At 44.0% G+C, this 14,777-nt stretch overlaps 2 protein-coding genes across 21 annotated transcripts in view; one reads left to right on the top strand and one right to left on the bottom strand.

The window, feature by feature from the left end:
* CBR4 (carbonyl reductase 4) overlaps positions 1-14,777 on the top strand; it is a 66,095-nt gene that overhangs the window by 38,380 nt on the left and 12,938 nt on the right. For 5 of the 13 annotated variants that reach the window (XR_016228906.1, XR_016228908.1, XR_016228907.1 and 2 more), the window contains one exon: positions 3,732-3,867. The exons of 6 other annotated variants lie outside the window; for them this stretch is intronic. Coding sequence is in view for 2 of the 7 variants with exons in the window: in XM_089325484.1 (XP_089181610.1) it covers positions 3,732-3,751 (20 nt within the window). In the remaining 5 variants the exon portion in view is untranslated. Of the gene's footprint in view, positions 1-3,731; positions 4,705-14,777 lie in introns of those variants that run through there. 2 more of the 13 variants (XM_089325484.1, XM_089325491.1) reach the window with 1 other exon arrangement.
* Positions 3,965-14,777, bottom strand: part of PALLD (palladin, cytoskeletal associated protein) — a 458,616-nt gene continuing 447,803 nt past the window's right edge. For 7 of the 8 annotated variants that reach the window (XM_008249661.5, XM_002709467.6, XM_070068274.2 and 4 more), the window contains 4 exons: positions 11,625-11,832; positions 7,819-7,984; positions 7,197-7,330; positions 3,965-6,162 (listed from right to left, as the gene is read on the bottom strand). In XM_008249661.5, the coding sequence (XP_008247883.4) occupies positions 5,990-6,162; positions 7,197-7,330; positions 7,819-7,984; positions 11,625-11,832 (681 nt within the window). In that variant the 3' untranslated portion in view covers positions 3,965-5,989. Of the gene's footprint in view, positions 6,163-6,991; positions 7,038-7,196; positions 7,331-7,818; positions 7,985-11,624; positions 11,833-14,777 lie in introns of all 8 variants that reach the window. The other variant, XM_008249670.5, reaches the window with a different exon arrangement.

Here is a 14,777-nt window from a genome sequence, read left to right as displayed (position 1 = left end):
CTATGTACTCTTTCTCCAGGTTAATTTGTTTTTTGGATCTCTATCACTTTAGACACTGTTCTCAAATCTTCGGTGATTCTGGACTATCTTTTTTTAAATTTATTTTATTTAGTTGAATGAGTTAGAAAAACAGAGAGAGAGGTCTCCATCTGCTCGTTCACCCCTCAAAATGGCCGCAACGGCCAGAGCTGAGCCATCTGAGGCCAGAAGCCAGGAGATTTTTCCAGGTCTCCCATGTGGATACACAGGGGCCCAAGGACTTGGGCCATCTTCTGCTGCTTTCCCAGGCACATTAGCAGAGCACTGGATCAGAAGTGGAGCGACTGGGACTGGAACTGGCACCCACATGGGATGCTAGCACTGTGGGCTGGGGCTTTAACCCACTGCGCCATAGCGATGCCTCCTTAGACTGTCTTATAGTCTACAGTGGGGCTTGAGAAAGCCGATTGGATTGGACCCAGTTCTTATCAAGTCTATGGACCCACCTCTGGATCCAGCTGCTGGCTTGTGAAAAATATTGAAGATGAAGGAATATGAATTGTACCATGAATATGCAATCAGCAAAGCTCAGGTTGCACTTTGCAGGCCCTAATAATAGCCTGGTTTAATCCACAGATAAATTGTAAGAAAAAGAAAACAAGGAAGGGGAATCTATAGATTAAAATAGACTCTAACACGAACTGAATTAAAAAAATGGTAAATTTTATGTGTATTTTACCACAATTCAAAACAAACCAGGGTGGGGTCCAGCGCTGTGGCATAGTGGGTAAAGCCGCCGCCTGTAGTGCTGGCATCGCATATGGGTGCTACTTCGAGTCCTGACTGCTGCACTTCCAATCCAGCTCTCTGCTATGGCCTGGGAAAGCAGTAGAGGGCCCAAGTGCTTGGGCCCTTGTACCTGCGTGGGAGACCCAGAAGCAGCTCCTTGTTTTGGATTGGCACTGTTCTGGCTGTTGTGGTCATCTGGGGAGTGAACTAGTGGATGGAATATCTCTATCTCTGCCTCTGCCTTTCTGTAACTCTGCCTTTCAAATAAATAAGCGTTACACACAAAACACACACACACACACAAAACAGAGGCAAGACTGTGTGTAGGACATAAACAGGGCCTTCTGAGGTGTCTTTGAAGTTCTTTATTGACCTGGATGATGGTTTCATGAGATTATTAGTGTTATGTTTACTAAGCTGTATATTTGTCATTATTAAGTATGGTTCTAGCTGTTTTATTTTAAGGTGAAAACAATTTTTTTAAATAAAGCCAGCAGATTGGAAGCTCCAAGTGCATGGTTCGGGCCTGCTGGCTGGTGTTTGTGGACACACCTTGTCGCTGGGGGAGCTCCCAATGTTGCTTTCTCTAGCTCATTGGTTCTCAAACATTTTGATCTCAGAATCCCTTTACATGACTAAAAATTTGTAATGACTGCAGAGGACTTTTGTTTATATGGGTTACATATACCAATAGTTACGTAATAGAAATCAAAATTGATTTAAAAAAACTTTCTTATAATAACAGTAGTAAACCCATTTCATATTAAATGAAATATATTTTTATGAAGTGACTTTATTTTTCAAAACAATATATTGGAAGAGTGATGTTTTATTTCTGTGAATTTTTAAAAATTAAAAATGTATTTATTTGCAAGGAAGACAGACAAATGGAGAGAGAGTCCCCATCTGCTGGTTACTCCCCAGACGCCTGCAACGGCTGACACTGAGCTGTGCTTCTCAGCAGGAGCCAGGAACTCAATCCAGCTTTCCCTCCTAAGTGTCAGGAACCCAGTACTTGAGCCAGTACTGCTGCTCCTCAGGGTCTGCACTGATGGGAAGCTAGAGTTGAGCCGGAGCCGGGTATCAAATTCAGGTACTCCGATGTGTGACACAGGCATCTTAACTGGTGTTTTACTGCTAGGCCAAACACCTACTATTGTGAATCTTTTTGATGTCTAGCTTAAGAGAAGATAGCTAAGCCCACATCTGTTCCTGCCTTTTCTATCTTGCAATATCACACATGCTGCAGCCTTTGAGAGAAAGAGTGAAGGCAGCACATACCAATATAGTATTATTTTGAAAATATATTTGACCTGCGTAGCCTCTGAGGGTACCTAAGGAAACTCAGGGGTTCCTGGACCACACTTTGAGAACTTTTTCTCTTGAGCTGGTCATTTTCTCCAGGGAAGACTTTCCTGTCTAGAAAGCTGTCAGCATCCCTGACAATATGTCTCCTGCCCGTCAGCATTCTGAAGCCCCGAAGAGGGTGAAAGCTGTGAACTCACTTTATTTCAGTTCTTGGCATAGGGTCCTATAGTCATCTGTTCCTGATCTCTCTCAGTCCAGGAACCTGGAAACCCTTCCCAGTAACCCTTGTATATGCTGTTGTATTTTGTTGCCTACATTTATAACTGAGGAAAATTCTAAATTTCAGTTTAGGGGTTAATAATTTGTTTCCCATCCAGGTTCACAGATTTTGTCATTCAACCAGTTTTATTGGGTTTACAGATTTTATAACAAATAATTGTTTTAGTATCCAACTACATTAAAATAAGATCTGACATTGAGCTCTTAGTAGGTGCAAGGTGCCATGTTAAGTTTTACATGCACTAGTTTATATATGCATCACAACAATGAGGTGAAGTAACTTGCTCATTGGTCACAGAGGTCACACAGGATCCACAGAGCTAGAATTCAAACCCTGGCTGGCCAGCTCTAAAACCCAAGTTCTTCACCACCATCCCATAGAATTCATAGTTAAATAATTTGAAGGACTCAAACAAAAGTTTTCATTATTATACAGCAGCCTATTGTAACTGAAAAAGGTAAGGCGATTGTTGCATGCTACTCATTGTCATAGAAGTCCTCAAAGAGTTCATGGAAAATGAGCATGAGCTTCTCAGTTTTCCATGAACTTTTTGAAATACTCTCATATGGGGGGAAAGCAGGGACCAATTCAGCATCAAAATATACACAATGGGTGTTGTAAGCTACCTAGCAAGGAAGAAACCACGGGGTGCAGAGGACAATGGGAAATACACGCTTCTGGTCCAATTCAAATGTATCTTCAAAGTTCTATCACATAGCTTATATAACACATTTTCACTTTATGGAGGCAATAAAGTACAAACATGACGAGCTTTATCTCTTTCTCTGTCCCCACAGCCCCTCAGCTGTGGCAGGAAAGCCTAGGACCAAATGTATTGCCCAACTGTTGTAATTATCTAGGTATTAGTGTTACGTGTGTATGTGTGTGTGTATGTATTGTCTCAATCTTTGTGCTGGTACCTTTATCATTGTTTTCCTCATCTTTAATTTACATAATCTTGCTATGTTTTATGTATCATTTTAAGTCATGGAATTGTTATGTATATAATAGAATTCATGTGGTAGAGAATTCTAAGATGGGCTCTAACATCCCTGCCTCCTGGGGTACACTTGCCTCTCTGTTATTCACATGCTGATTGGAGGGATTCTGCAGTTGTAATTAAGGTCTTAAATCAGGTACCTTTAAAAAAAAAAAAGGGAGATTATCTGGGTGGGCCTGACATAATTAGGTGAATCTTCAGAAAGAACTTGGCCTTGGTAGAAAGAAAATCCAGAGGAATCCAACATGAGGGAGAGTCTCATTGTGGGCTTTGAAGAGGGAGCGCACGCTTTGGTATGAAACACAGGTGGCCTGTAGGGGCTGAGCGGGAACCCTGGCAGACACACTAAACAAGACTTCTCTCCTGCAACTGCAGGGAACTGGGGTCTGCCATAGCCACTCAAGTCGGAGGAGGATCTTGAGCTCCCGATGAGAATGCAGCCAGTTGACAAAGTGCTCTTAGCCTTACAAGATGCAGAAAGGAGAACGCAGTCACATGCCTGATCAGAACTGTGAGTAATAAATGAGTGATAGCCGAAGCTTCTAAGTTGGCTAATTTATTACAGCAGCAGTAAAACTAAGTATTTTGCTTCACAAAATTGCAACTACTGTTTGTTAAATATTTATTGATGTTAAATCCACATTACACCAGCACAACAATCCAAAGTAGTATGATAGTACTTTTCTTTTTATAAATACAATGTAAAAGGTGGCAAAATAATGCTAGTTAATCCCAAACCCAGAAAATTAGCAAAAGTCACATTCAGAAAAAATTTGGCAAGTAAGATATGACATAAGTCATAATTCTACAATACAGATAGGTCCATGAGAGACTTTGTATGGTATTTTAAATTGCATATTAGCAACGCATATAAGTGTGGTCAAAGAAACTTGTACCACGCTGCATAGAACATCTGCCACCCAGTGCTCAAGCCTATAGTCATTTAAAACTTGGTTGGTTGGTGTTCTCACAAAGAAGTAGAAAGCTGTACATGTGAAGCAGTAATATGAAATACATGGGGTGGTACACAGATAGAAAATTATTTTAAAAAATACTACATATGAATTGAGTAACTGAGCTAAGAGTTCAATACTTTTATTATAAATAATGAAAGATATATGTGTTTTGCATAAGGAATACAGTGTTTTCTTTTCATAGCAAAGTACCATTAAAGCCTCATGTTTTATACCATTAGGTCAGATTATTTTTTCTTTTTAAAATTTATTGGTTCCGACTTAAAACCATAAAGTCTGGTCACAGTCAACTCCGTCTAGCTGACGCAGAATTCATATGCATTCAAAAAGCAGTCTTTGCTGAGATGCCTTTACAGACGGCTTGGAACCCAGCACCTTCTTAAGGCAAGGTTTCATGGCAGCAGGGAAGTGAACAATAACTTCCACTCACTATTCCTTGGTGCCGTTGGAAAAAATACAAATATGGCACACACCTGTTTTTGTCTCTTCTCAAGTCTCCATTTCCCTCAAGTAGACTAGATCCTATAGGCAGCTGCTCGTTTATGCCACTCTTTCAATCTCAATCCTTTTTCAACTTGCTCTACACATCTAACATCTTCAGCTACTACACAAACTTCAGACACACTGAAATCTCCGTAACACATGTGCTCCGAACTTCCAGCTGACCCTAGATTCCTTGACTTGTGAATGGCAGTGTTTTTTTCACCTAGATTTTAAGACTAATTTTGAAGAAAACCAAAGAAAAGCCTGGCCCTTGCCACTTATCTCTAGATGAATGCAATAAAACTTGTGCTGGTAGCATTTTCCTTCATTCTCCTCCCTACTCCTTCCACACCCTCGTTTCCTCCTAATCCTTATATAATACCTTGGTCATTTTGGTGGTTTAGATGCCTGTCATGGAATGGACTGTAATATATTTCTGCTTTATTCAGAATACTTTATATTATTTATGTTTAAATTAACCTTTTAATATGGTTTGTAAATAAGCTTTCTACCAAGGTAGCATGAAAAGAAAATACTACACATAAAGAAAAAAAGGTTATGGATTAAGATATTGATCTTGTAAAAAAAAAAAAAAACTTGATATGAATACAATTTAATGCAAGTAGTTCCTTCCTTAGGACTTCCTATAAAACGATTTGCAAAGACAAGGCATTTACTTGGATTTCTTTGTTATTTCCTCTTTACATTATTGCACTTGGTTCACTGTAGATGTCTGAATACACTGCACTTGAGAATCCTTGTAGCCGTATTTGTGGTACAGTTGCCACATGTTAAACTTAACGTCACACTGTCATGCTTTGTAGCACCTACAGCTTGTGTTTAAAGGCACTTCTAGATAATGTACATTGTGGTTTCCTAGGAAGAGATGGATTTCCTTTAGCATTTTGGCATTTCAACCACTTTAATCACAGCAATTCCAAAAGTTTTACACTGGACAGTAAATGTGAATTTCCTGTGCAACGTGTACATTTCTATTAGCATTACCTACTTCACCGCTAAGTTTGGTATATCAAGTAAGAAAAATATTATTTTGGTGTTGTTTGTTTATTTCGTATAGTCAGAGATACACCTCTGCCTTTTACATAACACGACAGAGGACCGTGTTGGTCAAGGCAAAGGCTGTCTCCGTGTTTCTGCCGCCAACAAGAATGCAGCTCACAGGTCCTCACTCTCTACCAAGCCGGGGTTCAGTGTCAGGTGCGACGGGCTGGCTTCAGGCTGGAACGCGGCTTTGATGTCCAGTCCCTGGTCCGAGAGTGCTGCGTAGCGACTGGCTGAGGGCCGCACTTTTTTGGGCTTGGTGCTCTGTGGCTGCTGATGCCACTGGGCTGCAAAGCAAAAGCACATATTAGGTTTTGAACCATGATATACTTGCAAAATCCTCAGCTGTTCCAAGTAAATGCAGAACGTCTTTTGACATATACCAGGCACATAGTCTGTGAAATACTGAACACATCCTGGTGGACATGGAAAATTATGGATATGTTTGCATTTTATTTGTACTTTATAGATTTATTGCTATACGGGGCAGTGGGAAATAAAAACCAAGTGTAGTTTCTCATTAAAGTAAATACTGCAGTGCAAGGAGTCTTTTGAAACAGTTGACCTCCCTCTATGTAAACAAAATTTTTTTTTTACACTGATCAACTGAAAGCAATTGAGTAGTCGGGAAGACTGGAGACACTCAATTTTTAAAGAAGTTCCCAAAGTACTTCTTTTTCATGAATTTGAAATCGGTTCTGAATTTTTCCCTAGTGGTTTTTTGTCAGTACATAATGCTACTGTACAAGTTTATAAATGCAATCAAAACAATTTTCTTTCAATTTTGGAGAGATGTACATGAATAATACATACACAAGCACTCACATACCTATTGCTGAGATGCTTAACATACATTAACAGAAAAGCACTAAGCCACAAAAGTACGCATTCCAGGATCAGTGGTACACACATTTAGAGTGCATTAGGACACTGTGATAGGATTGTTAACAGGCAGTCTGCAGAAGACAGTAATAGGAAATGTGACAATCATGTGTTAGGCCTTTGCCTACTGTTAACTCCTAAGGATGCTTGAGTAAGGAAGCCACAACTGACTTGGCAATGTAAAAGAAATCAACATGCATAGTTTGCTAATAATTCAAAGTTCCTGAATGATACTTGAGTATTTGTTCTCCTGGTCTGGTTCACTATTAATGTCGAGAAACTATAAATAGAAAAAGAAAGAGCAATATGAATTTTTTGGCAAATAAAACGCTACAGTTGTTTCTAAGATGACATAAGAGTGACGTGACTTGCTGAACGGAGGCCTTGAGTTTTCCTAGTTACTGAGTGAACTCAACGAGCCGGCGGAGGCGGCACTCACTGTAAACGTCCAGCCTGGCCGTGCAGGACACGATGCCGGCTTCGTTCTTGGCGGACACAGTATACCATCCAGCGTCCTCTTTCGTGGCTCCCTGAATGAGCAGGCAGATGTAGCCGTGATTATCCTGGTGCATGCTGGAGGAAGAGATAAAGTCATTAGGCTTCTAAATTTCCTAGAAGTGGCTTTGGACACGAAGCAGCCTTTTTAATGAGATCATTAGAAACAGAATTGTGCGAGGAGCAGATAATAGGGTCGTACTTATTCTGGAGAGGCTGCGGTCCCCATTAAAGTTAATGGGCGAGCAGCCACGTCAAGGGGCTGAATAAACCTGTGCGCTTCCCGCGCAGCTGAGGGTCTGCTTTACAGAGACCACTGAACGCGGATGCCAGTGAATTCATCTTTCTCGACACAAAGAAATGCTTTTTTAAAACACTCACTTTGTGGTAATGCGCTTCCTCACCTGCCATCACAGCTTCTCTCCAAAAGCTCAGTCCAGCACTGGGGTGAGAGCGATCTCTACCTTTGATAGCGTCAGTAGCGTTTTAGGGCTTTTACACACACAGGTCTAAATATAAAAGGTATCTTTTCTGTGTCATTAGGTTAAGTCACTGTGCAGTCTCACCTCACTCGGTCAGTGCTGTGTGTCAGTGATTCGTTTTCTTTCTTCCAAAATATCTGAGGCGGTGGTGCTCCCGAAACACGGCACTCCAGCCGCACTGGGTACCCGTCAGCGACTCCTGTGTTCTGCAGCTTCTCAATAAACACGGGGGGCTTGTGCGCTTCTTTAGCTAAAATGAGGTGAGTTCTCTGTCAGTGATAGACACGGGAGGCGCTACAAAGAATTCAGAAACCCTTAGAAATAGAGTTTGAGATCTGTTATGAGACCGTTTTTCACTTCAGGTGCTAAGAGGCCAGGTCTCTCCCCAGATTATTCTTTGACCAAGCAGAGGTTCATCTGCTTCCTGTCACTCATTTCATTCATCAGTTCAGGTGGGACGGGCCCCCACAGTGCACTGGCCATCTGCCGCATGGAGGGCCCATGGGCCGAGCCAGGGGAGACGCCCAGGTCGCGGCTTGCATCTGTGCTGGCTTCTCCCTGCCCTCACTGCCTTACCAAGCACTGCCACCTAGTGACGCGTGCAAGACAGTGCTTCCCTCCCTCGCCACCGTGGGAAATGTTTGCTCCGAACGTTCTGAAGATTTGCAGCTCCGGGCTGACCTGAGACATACCACAGGATTTCAGGGGAGGCATCTTTATCCAAGTTTGACAACACTGAAGAGTTCTATGAATTAGGAATGTACATCCTATAAATTACAAATTCTACTTTGTATTTTTTGTAGGAAGCTATAAAAGGCAACTTTTTTTTTTATTACTTTGAAGGAAGGAAGCCATAAAGAGGACTTTATTACTTGGTCTGAAAATTGTTAACAACACTCTGAAGGTAACCATCCAGTGGGAAGTGGCTTTCGTGGGTCACTGGTGAAAACAGTTTCAGAGAAAGAAGAGGGTTTAGTTATTTTCTTCTGAGCTACCAGCGATGAATTTGAGGATGCATGTCTCTCTCTCCCACCTAATCCCTCAGCTGGAGACAAATGTAATGCATAGCAAAGCAGCCAGAAGCACTCAGAAAAGATAAAACTTCTATCTGAAATTGTCAAGCATCTAAGACTCCCTAAGACCTTGAATTATACAGAGGGTTGTATTTTTATTGACTTTTACATGGTTACTTCTTTTTAAAAAAATTTATTTGAGGCCGGCGCCGCGGCTCACTAGGCTAATCCTCCGCCTTGCGGCGCCGGCACACCGGCTTCTAGTCCCGGTTGCCCCTCTTCCAGGCCAGCTCTCTGCTATGGCCCGGGAGTGTAGTGGAGGATGGCCCATGTGTTTGGGCCCTGCACCCCATGGGAGACCAGGATAAGTACCTGGCTCCTGCCATCGGATCAGCACGGTGCACCAGCTGCAGCGCGGTGGCCATTGGAGGGTGAACCAACGGCAAAGGAAGACCTTTCTTTCTGTCTCTCTGTCCACTCTGCCTGTCAAAAAATAAATTTTATTTATTTATTTATTTATTTATTTATTTATTTGAAAGAAGGCAGACTGACAAGGAGATGAGGGAGACAGAGATCTCCCATCTGCTGATTCACTCCCAATGCCTGCAACAGCTAAGGCTGGGCCAGGCCAAAGCCAGGAAGGAGCGGGGTTGCAATTTAGAACTCCCTTGTGGTGACGGGCCCAGTCACTTGAACCACCACGGCTGTCTCCCAGGATGTGCGTTAGCAGGAAGCTGGACTGGAAGTGGAGTAGGCACTCTAGTATGGGATGTAGGCATCCTGAACGGTGGTTCCACCCATTGCACCACAATGCTTGCCCCTTCCATGGTTAGTTTATTTTGGGGGTAGTGAAGCTCAGGTTCTATCCTGAAAAGGACTCAGTGTTTACAACAAGCTTTACTGCTCACCAGTAAGAGTAACATGTGCCATCCTGAAGCACTGCTAGACAGGGTGCTGTCCTGCAGAGCCTCACATTCACTTCAGTCCTTAATAAAACGCTCTGAGGCACGAGGGCTGCCATTCTGCATGTGGAAAAACTGAGATTTGTCATGTATCTGCCAGAGGTCGTGCAGCTAGTAACAGAGGCATGCGCTGGCCTGCAGCTGCCATCTACACTGAAGGTCTTCCTGAGCCCTGCCGTCTCCTGACAGAAGTGCTCGTGGAGGCACGCCGAGATGCCCGTGTCGCTCGGACCCTCAAGTGGCAGTCTTGAAGGACAGATGTGATCAAAGGACACATTTAATAGAGGAAAAAGAGTTTGTCTATGGTATTCCAGGAATATATGGAATGCATCGCACAAAATGTAAAAGCATGCCTGACGTGCAGCTTCACAAGCCGCATACAGGCCACATTGTTGTTTGAAAATATCTTGGTGCCGTGATCAGAATCATCATCCAAGATTGTAGGCAGGGCCCTCTGGGTTTACTTCTCGCTGTCCTAGTACGTGAAGGAGCTCAGTGGCTCACGGTGTGTGTGCAAGCATGCTGGGGGAGAGCAGACCCTGTGGAGCCTTACCCTCCCTCTGCTGGCTAACTGGCACCCTGGGCAAGTCAGAGATGGCTTGCTCTGATGGTCTCATGGGGCCACAGGGAGGACAGAGATGTATATGAATGCTTTGCAAATAAGGACTCCAGAAATCAGGATGATGCTATGTTTCTTTTTAAAAAGAGATCCGATAATCAGAATTTTTACTCGGGCCTAACTCCTGAAGATAGTATAAACCTTTCCTTGTATGTTTTTCCTTTTAGGCTTCTCAGAGGGCAAGACTTCATGTAATAACACTTTCATGAAATCTACCCCCACAATAATCAGTTAGAAAGCAAACCTGAAATTGATTTGATTATGAAAGAAATATGACTATATTAAAAATTTTGGATTTGGGGGCCAGCATTGTGGTGTAGAAGGTTAAGCCTCTGCCTGCAGTGCTGGCACTCCATATGGGCACTGGCAAGTCTCAGCTGTTCCACCTTTGATCCTGCTCTCTTCTGATGAGCATGGGAGAGCAATGGAAGATGACCCAAGTGCTTGGCCCTTGCACCCATGTGGGAGACCTGGAAGAAGCTCCTGGCTTTGGCCTGGCCCAGTCCTGGCCATTGCAGCCATTTGGGGAGTGAAACAGCAGATGGAAGATAATTCTCTCTGCCTTTCAAATAAATCAACCTTTAAAAAATTGTTTTTGGATTTTGGGGCTAGCACTGTGGCACAACAGGCTAACCCACTACCTGCTATGTTGGCATCCCATACTGGAATGCCAGTTTGAGTCCCTGCTGCTCTGCGTGTGATCCAGCTCCCTTCTAATGCACCTGGGAAGGCAGCAGAAGATGGCCCAAGTGCTTGGTCCTTCTGCCACCCAGATGGGAGACCCAGATGGAGTTCCTGGCTCCTGGCTATGATCTGACCCAGCTTCAGCTGTTGCAGCATTTGGGGACTGGATCGAGAGGCTGGAAGATTTCTTTCTCCATCTCTCTCGTCACTCTTGCCTTTCAAATAAATATTTTAAAAATACTTTTGAATTCAGACCACTGCACATGTTACAGCTATTTATGTATGAACAACTTGATGTGCAGCAACGGCTGTTATCAGGGAGCCCTGCTGCTGTCAGTATGTCCCTACATACCACGAGAAGTGGAAGGACGCAGGAAAGCTGCTCAACTCCTTTCCTCACTTGGCCAGGTTGGTGGAAGAAAGGAAAGATTAATAATGGCTACACTGAAGGCAGAACAATTAATGTGTCTGATTTGCCAAGTCTTATGTCCTCACTGGCTATTTTGACAATAGAACCTGTTGTTTTTTCAGCAGCTTGATTTACATCCCATGTTGGTTAATACAGAGTGAGTTTCTGTTCCGAAGTCTGCAGAGACAGACAGAGAAGCCTACCGGCAACCACAAGCTCCAGGCTGAAGGAGTTCTGTCCTGCCCGGTTGGTGGCTATACACGTGTAGATGCCGGCATCTCCCGACGTGACTGGCTCTATGATCAGAGAGTGCACCCCGTTCTCTCGCACAAGCATCTTGTGAGCACTGTCGGGACGTATTGGCTTTCCGTCGAGTTGCCAGCTTAGGTCTGGAGTTGGCAGCCCACTGACCTAAGGCAGAAGGGAGATCCATGTCAATGTCCCTGATACTAGAACAGAGTACAGGCACCAGACAAAAATTCCTCCTTTGCTAAGTCCAGAGATGGCATTTTAGAATCTGCTGCTGTTAACTGTTTTGCTTAAAACCTTGCCATGGCTTCCTAATCCTTTCTAAACAGAGCAAGCCAGAGGCAGCAAAATGGGGATGAATGAAAATTCTATCAGCCTTTTATCTCACCCAGCGTTATAACGATTCCTGGGATGATGTCAGCACTGGGCTGTGAGGTCTTTGTGAAAAGGATGTCCAACCATAGTCACAATCGCAGACCCTCAGCTGGCATTTCTGTGCTGCAGAGTGTCTCATCAAGGAGTGGCCATTGCTATGGAGACATCGGTTACTGCATCCATCAGCACAGAGGGTTATTATTATTTTATAATCCTTGAAATGCAGTAAGAGCAGCAATATGAAATTACCCAGAAAGCATCTCAGCAAATTAGCATCACAATGGAAACATCATAAAACCTTGAAACCATAACAGTTGTGTTGACCAGAGATCAGATAAAAGCACATTTAATTGCTAATAGCCCATTGTGCTGTGAAGGGTAGGGATGGTTGCCATCTGCCAGCTTTTTAGATTTGCCCTTGATTCTGAATGTGAGAAAAGCACATGAACAAAGGCCTGTTTACCCAGTCCCCCCACCCCAACTTTACCAGTGGAAGATGATCTACAGAAAGATGTCAGACTATAAAGCAATTCAAGAACTAGCTTTGCCAAAATTAGCCAGAGAACTCAAACATTCCATTCCTGCTGTGATACTTACTCAGTTCTACCAGCAACAAAATGCCTCCCTACACACAGTAGCAGAAGTCAGGAGGAGTTAAAGGGAGGTGAGATCGTAGAAACAGCCAGCTTGGGCTCTGAGACAGGCTGCCTGTTCCCACACTGTCGCCACGCCCTCCCCCTCCCACACACTGCGCCTGCCTGGCCTGGAGGTCACAGTGTGGCTGGGAGGAAGGGGGAGTGGACCCTGGGTCAGGTCACCGTCCTCAGGTCCAGTGTGAACAGCTGGTGCTGTAGTAGACGCGGAGGTGGCAGAGCAGGGCATCCCTGTTACCAGAGAGGCGGGCATCGCTTATCGCCCCTGCGATTTAGTACCAAATGAAGGGTAGCCAGCAGCCAGGAATGTGCCTCGGGGCTTAGAAGGAAGAGAGCCAGCTGTTGCTGTAGTGTTTGGCTAATTTTCAAGAATTTTTTTTGGGGGGGGGGGGTGCTGGTGTTGTGCCGCAGCTGGTGAAGCCACCACTGCCAGCATCTCACGTGGGCACCGGTTTGAGTGCCAGCTGCTCTGCTTGCCATCCAGCTCCTTGCTAGTGCACCTGGGCAAGCAGTGGAAGATGGCCCAAGTCCTTGGACCCCTGCACTCACATGGGAGACCCCAGAAGAAGCTTCTGGCTCTTGGCTTCAGATCAGCCTAGTTCTGGCTTTGACAACTATCTGAGGAGTGAACCAATGGATGGAAGATATCTCTGTCTCTCCCTCTCTGTAAACTCTGCTTTTCAAATAAGTAAATAAATCTTTAATTTTTTTTTGAATCTCAAAGCTTAAATATACTGTTGATTTCTTCCTGAAGCAGGTAACATTGTGTTTATGGGGCAGGATTTTTCTTTTTTTAAAGATTTATTTATTTATTTGAAAGAGTTAAACAGAGAAGGAGAGGCAGAGCGAGAGAGAGCAAGAGAGGTCTTCCATCCACTGGTTCACTCCCCAATTGGCTGCAATGGCTGCAGCTGCGCCTATCCAGAGCCAGGAGCCAGGAGCTTCCTCTGGGTCTTCCCATGTGGGTGCAGGGGCCCAAGGACTTGGGCCATCCTCTACTGCTTTCCCAGGCCATAGCAGAGAGTGGGATGGGAAATGGAGCAGCTGGAACTCGAACCGGCGCCCACATGGGATGCCAGCACTGTAGGCATCGGCTTTACCTGCTATGCCACAGCACTGGCCCCAGGTCAGGATTTTTCATAGGATTTTCTTAATTTGGGTCGGATTATCATAATGAAATCAACAAGAAAACATTAAGTTTTTGCTTCCAATATTGAGAAAGGCAAGCATTTCAAGGACAGCTATGTCACTGTACAGTGGAATAAAGTACTATTCTTAAATATGATAAAACATGAGATAATAGTATAGTGGCTCTCTACCATCACTTAGATCCACTCTTTCATTTTTTTTACATTTAAAATAAACCCCAAGGGGCAGGCATTTCGTGTAGTGGTTAAGACACTGCTTGGGATGCTGGCATGCCATACTGGAGCGCTCCCTGCTAATGCACTCCCCGGGAAGCAGAGGTACTCAAGCATTTGGGTTCCTGCCAGCTGCATGGAGACATGGATTAAGTTCCAGGTTCCTGGCTTCAGGTAGACCCAGAGTTGGCTGTTGTAGGCATCTGGGGAGTGAACTAGCAGATGGAAGATCTCTCTACCTTGCAAATAAAATAAAAGTTTTAATAAACTACAGACTTGTAATTTTATTGCTATATAGCTCAGTATACATTTAAAAAAATACAGATTTTCTTATATAAACACAATTCCATTTTTACATGTGAAATAAATATCTTGGCATTATCTGATTATCTAAAATAAAATGTCTCCAGCTGACTCAAAATGTCATCTTACAGGTGGTCTGTATAATTTATTTTTTTTGACAGGCAGAGTGGACAGTGAGAGAGACAGACAGAAAGGTCTTCCTTTTTCCGTTGGTTCACCCCCCAGTGGCCGCTGCGGCCGGCGCAGTGCACTGATCCGAAGCCAGGAGCCAGGTGCTTCCACATGGTCTCCCATGGGGTGCAGGGCCCAAGGACTTGGGCCATCCTCCACTGCACTCCCGGGCCACAGCAGAGAGCTGGCCTGGAAGAGGAGCAACTGGGACAGAACCGGTGCCCCAACCAGGACTAGAACCTGG

Source organism: Oryctolagus cuniculus, chromosome 2 (assembly GCF_051225735.1).
Source record: "Oryctolagus cuniculus isolate XC-2025 breed Fujian yellow rabbit chromosome 2, ASM5122573v1, whole genome shotgun sequence".
Lineage (NCBI taxonomy): Eukaryota > Metazoa > Chordata > Mammalia > Lagomorpha > Leporidae > Oryctolagus > Oryctolagus cuniculus.
This window is presented reverse-complemented; position numbering and strand designations above follow the sequence as displayed.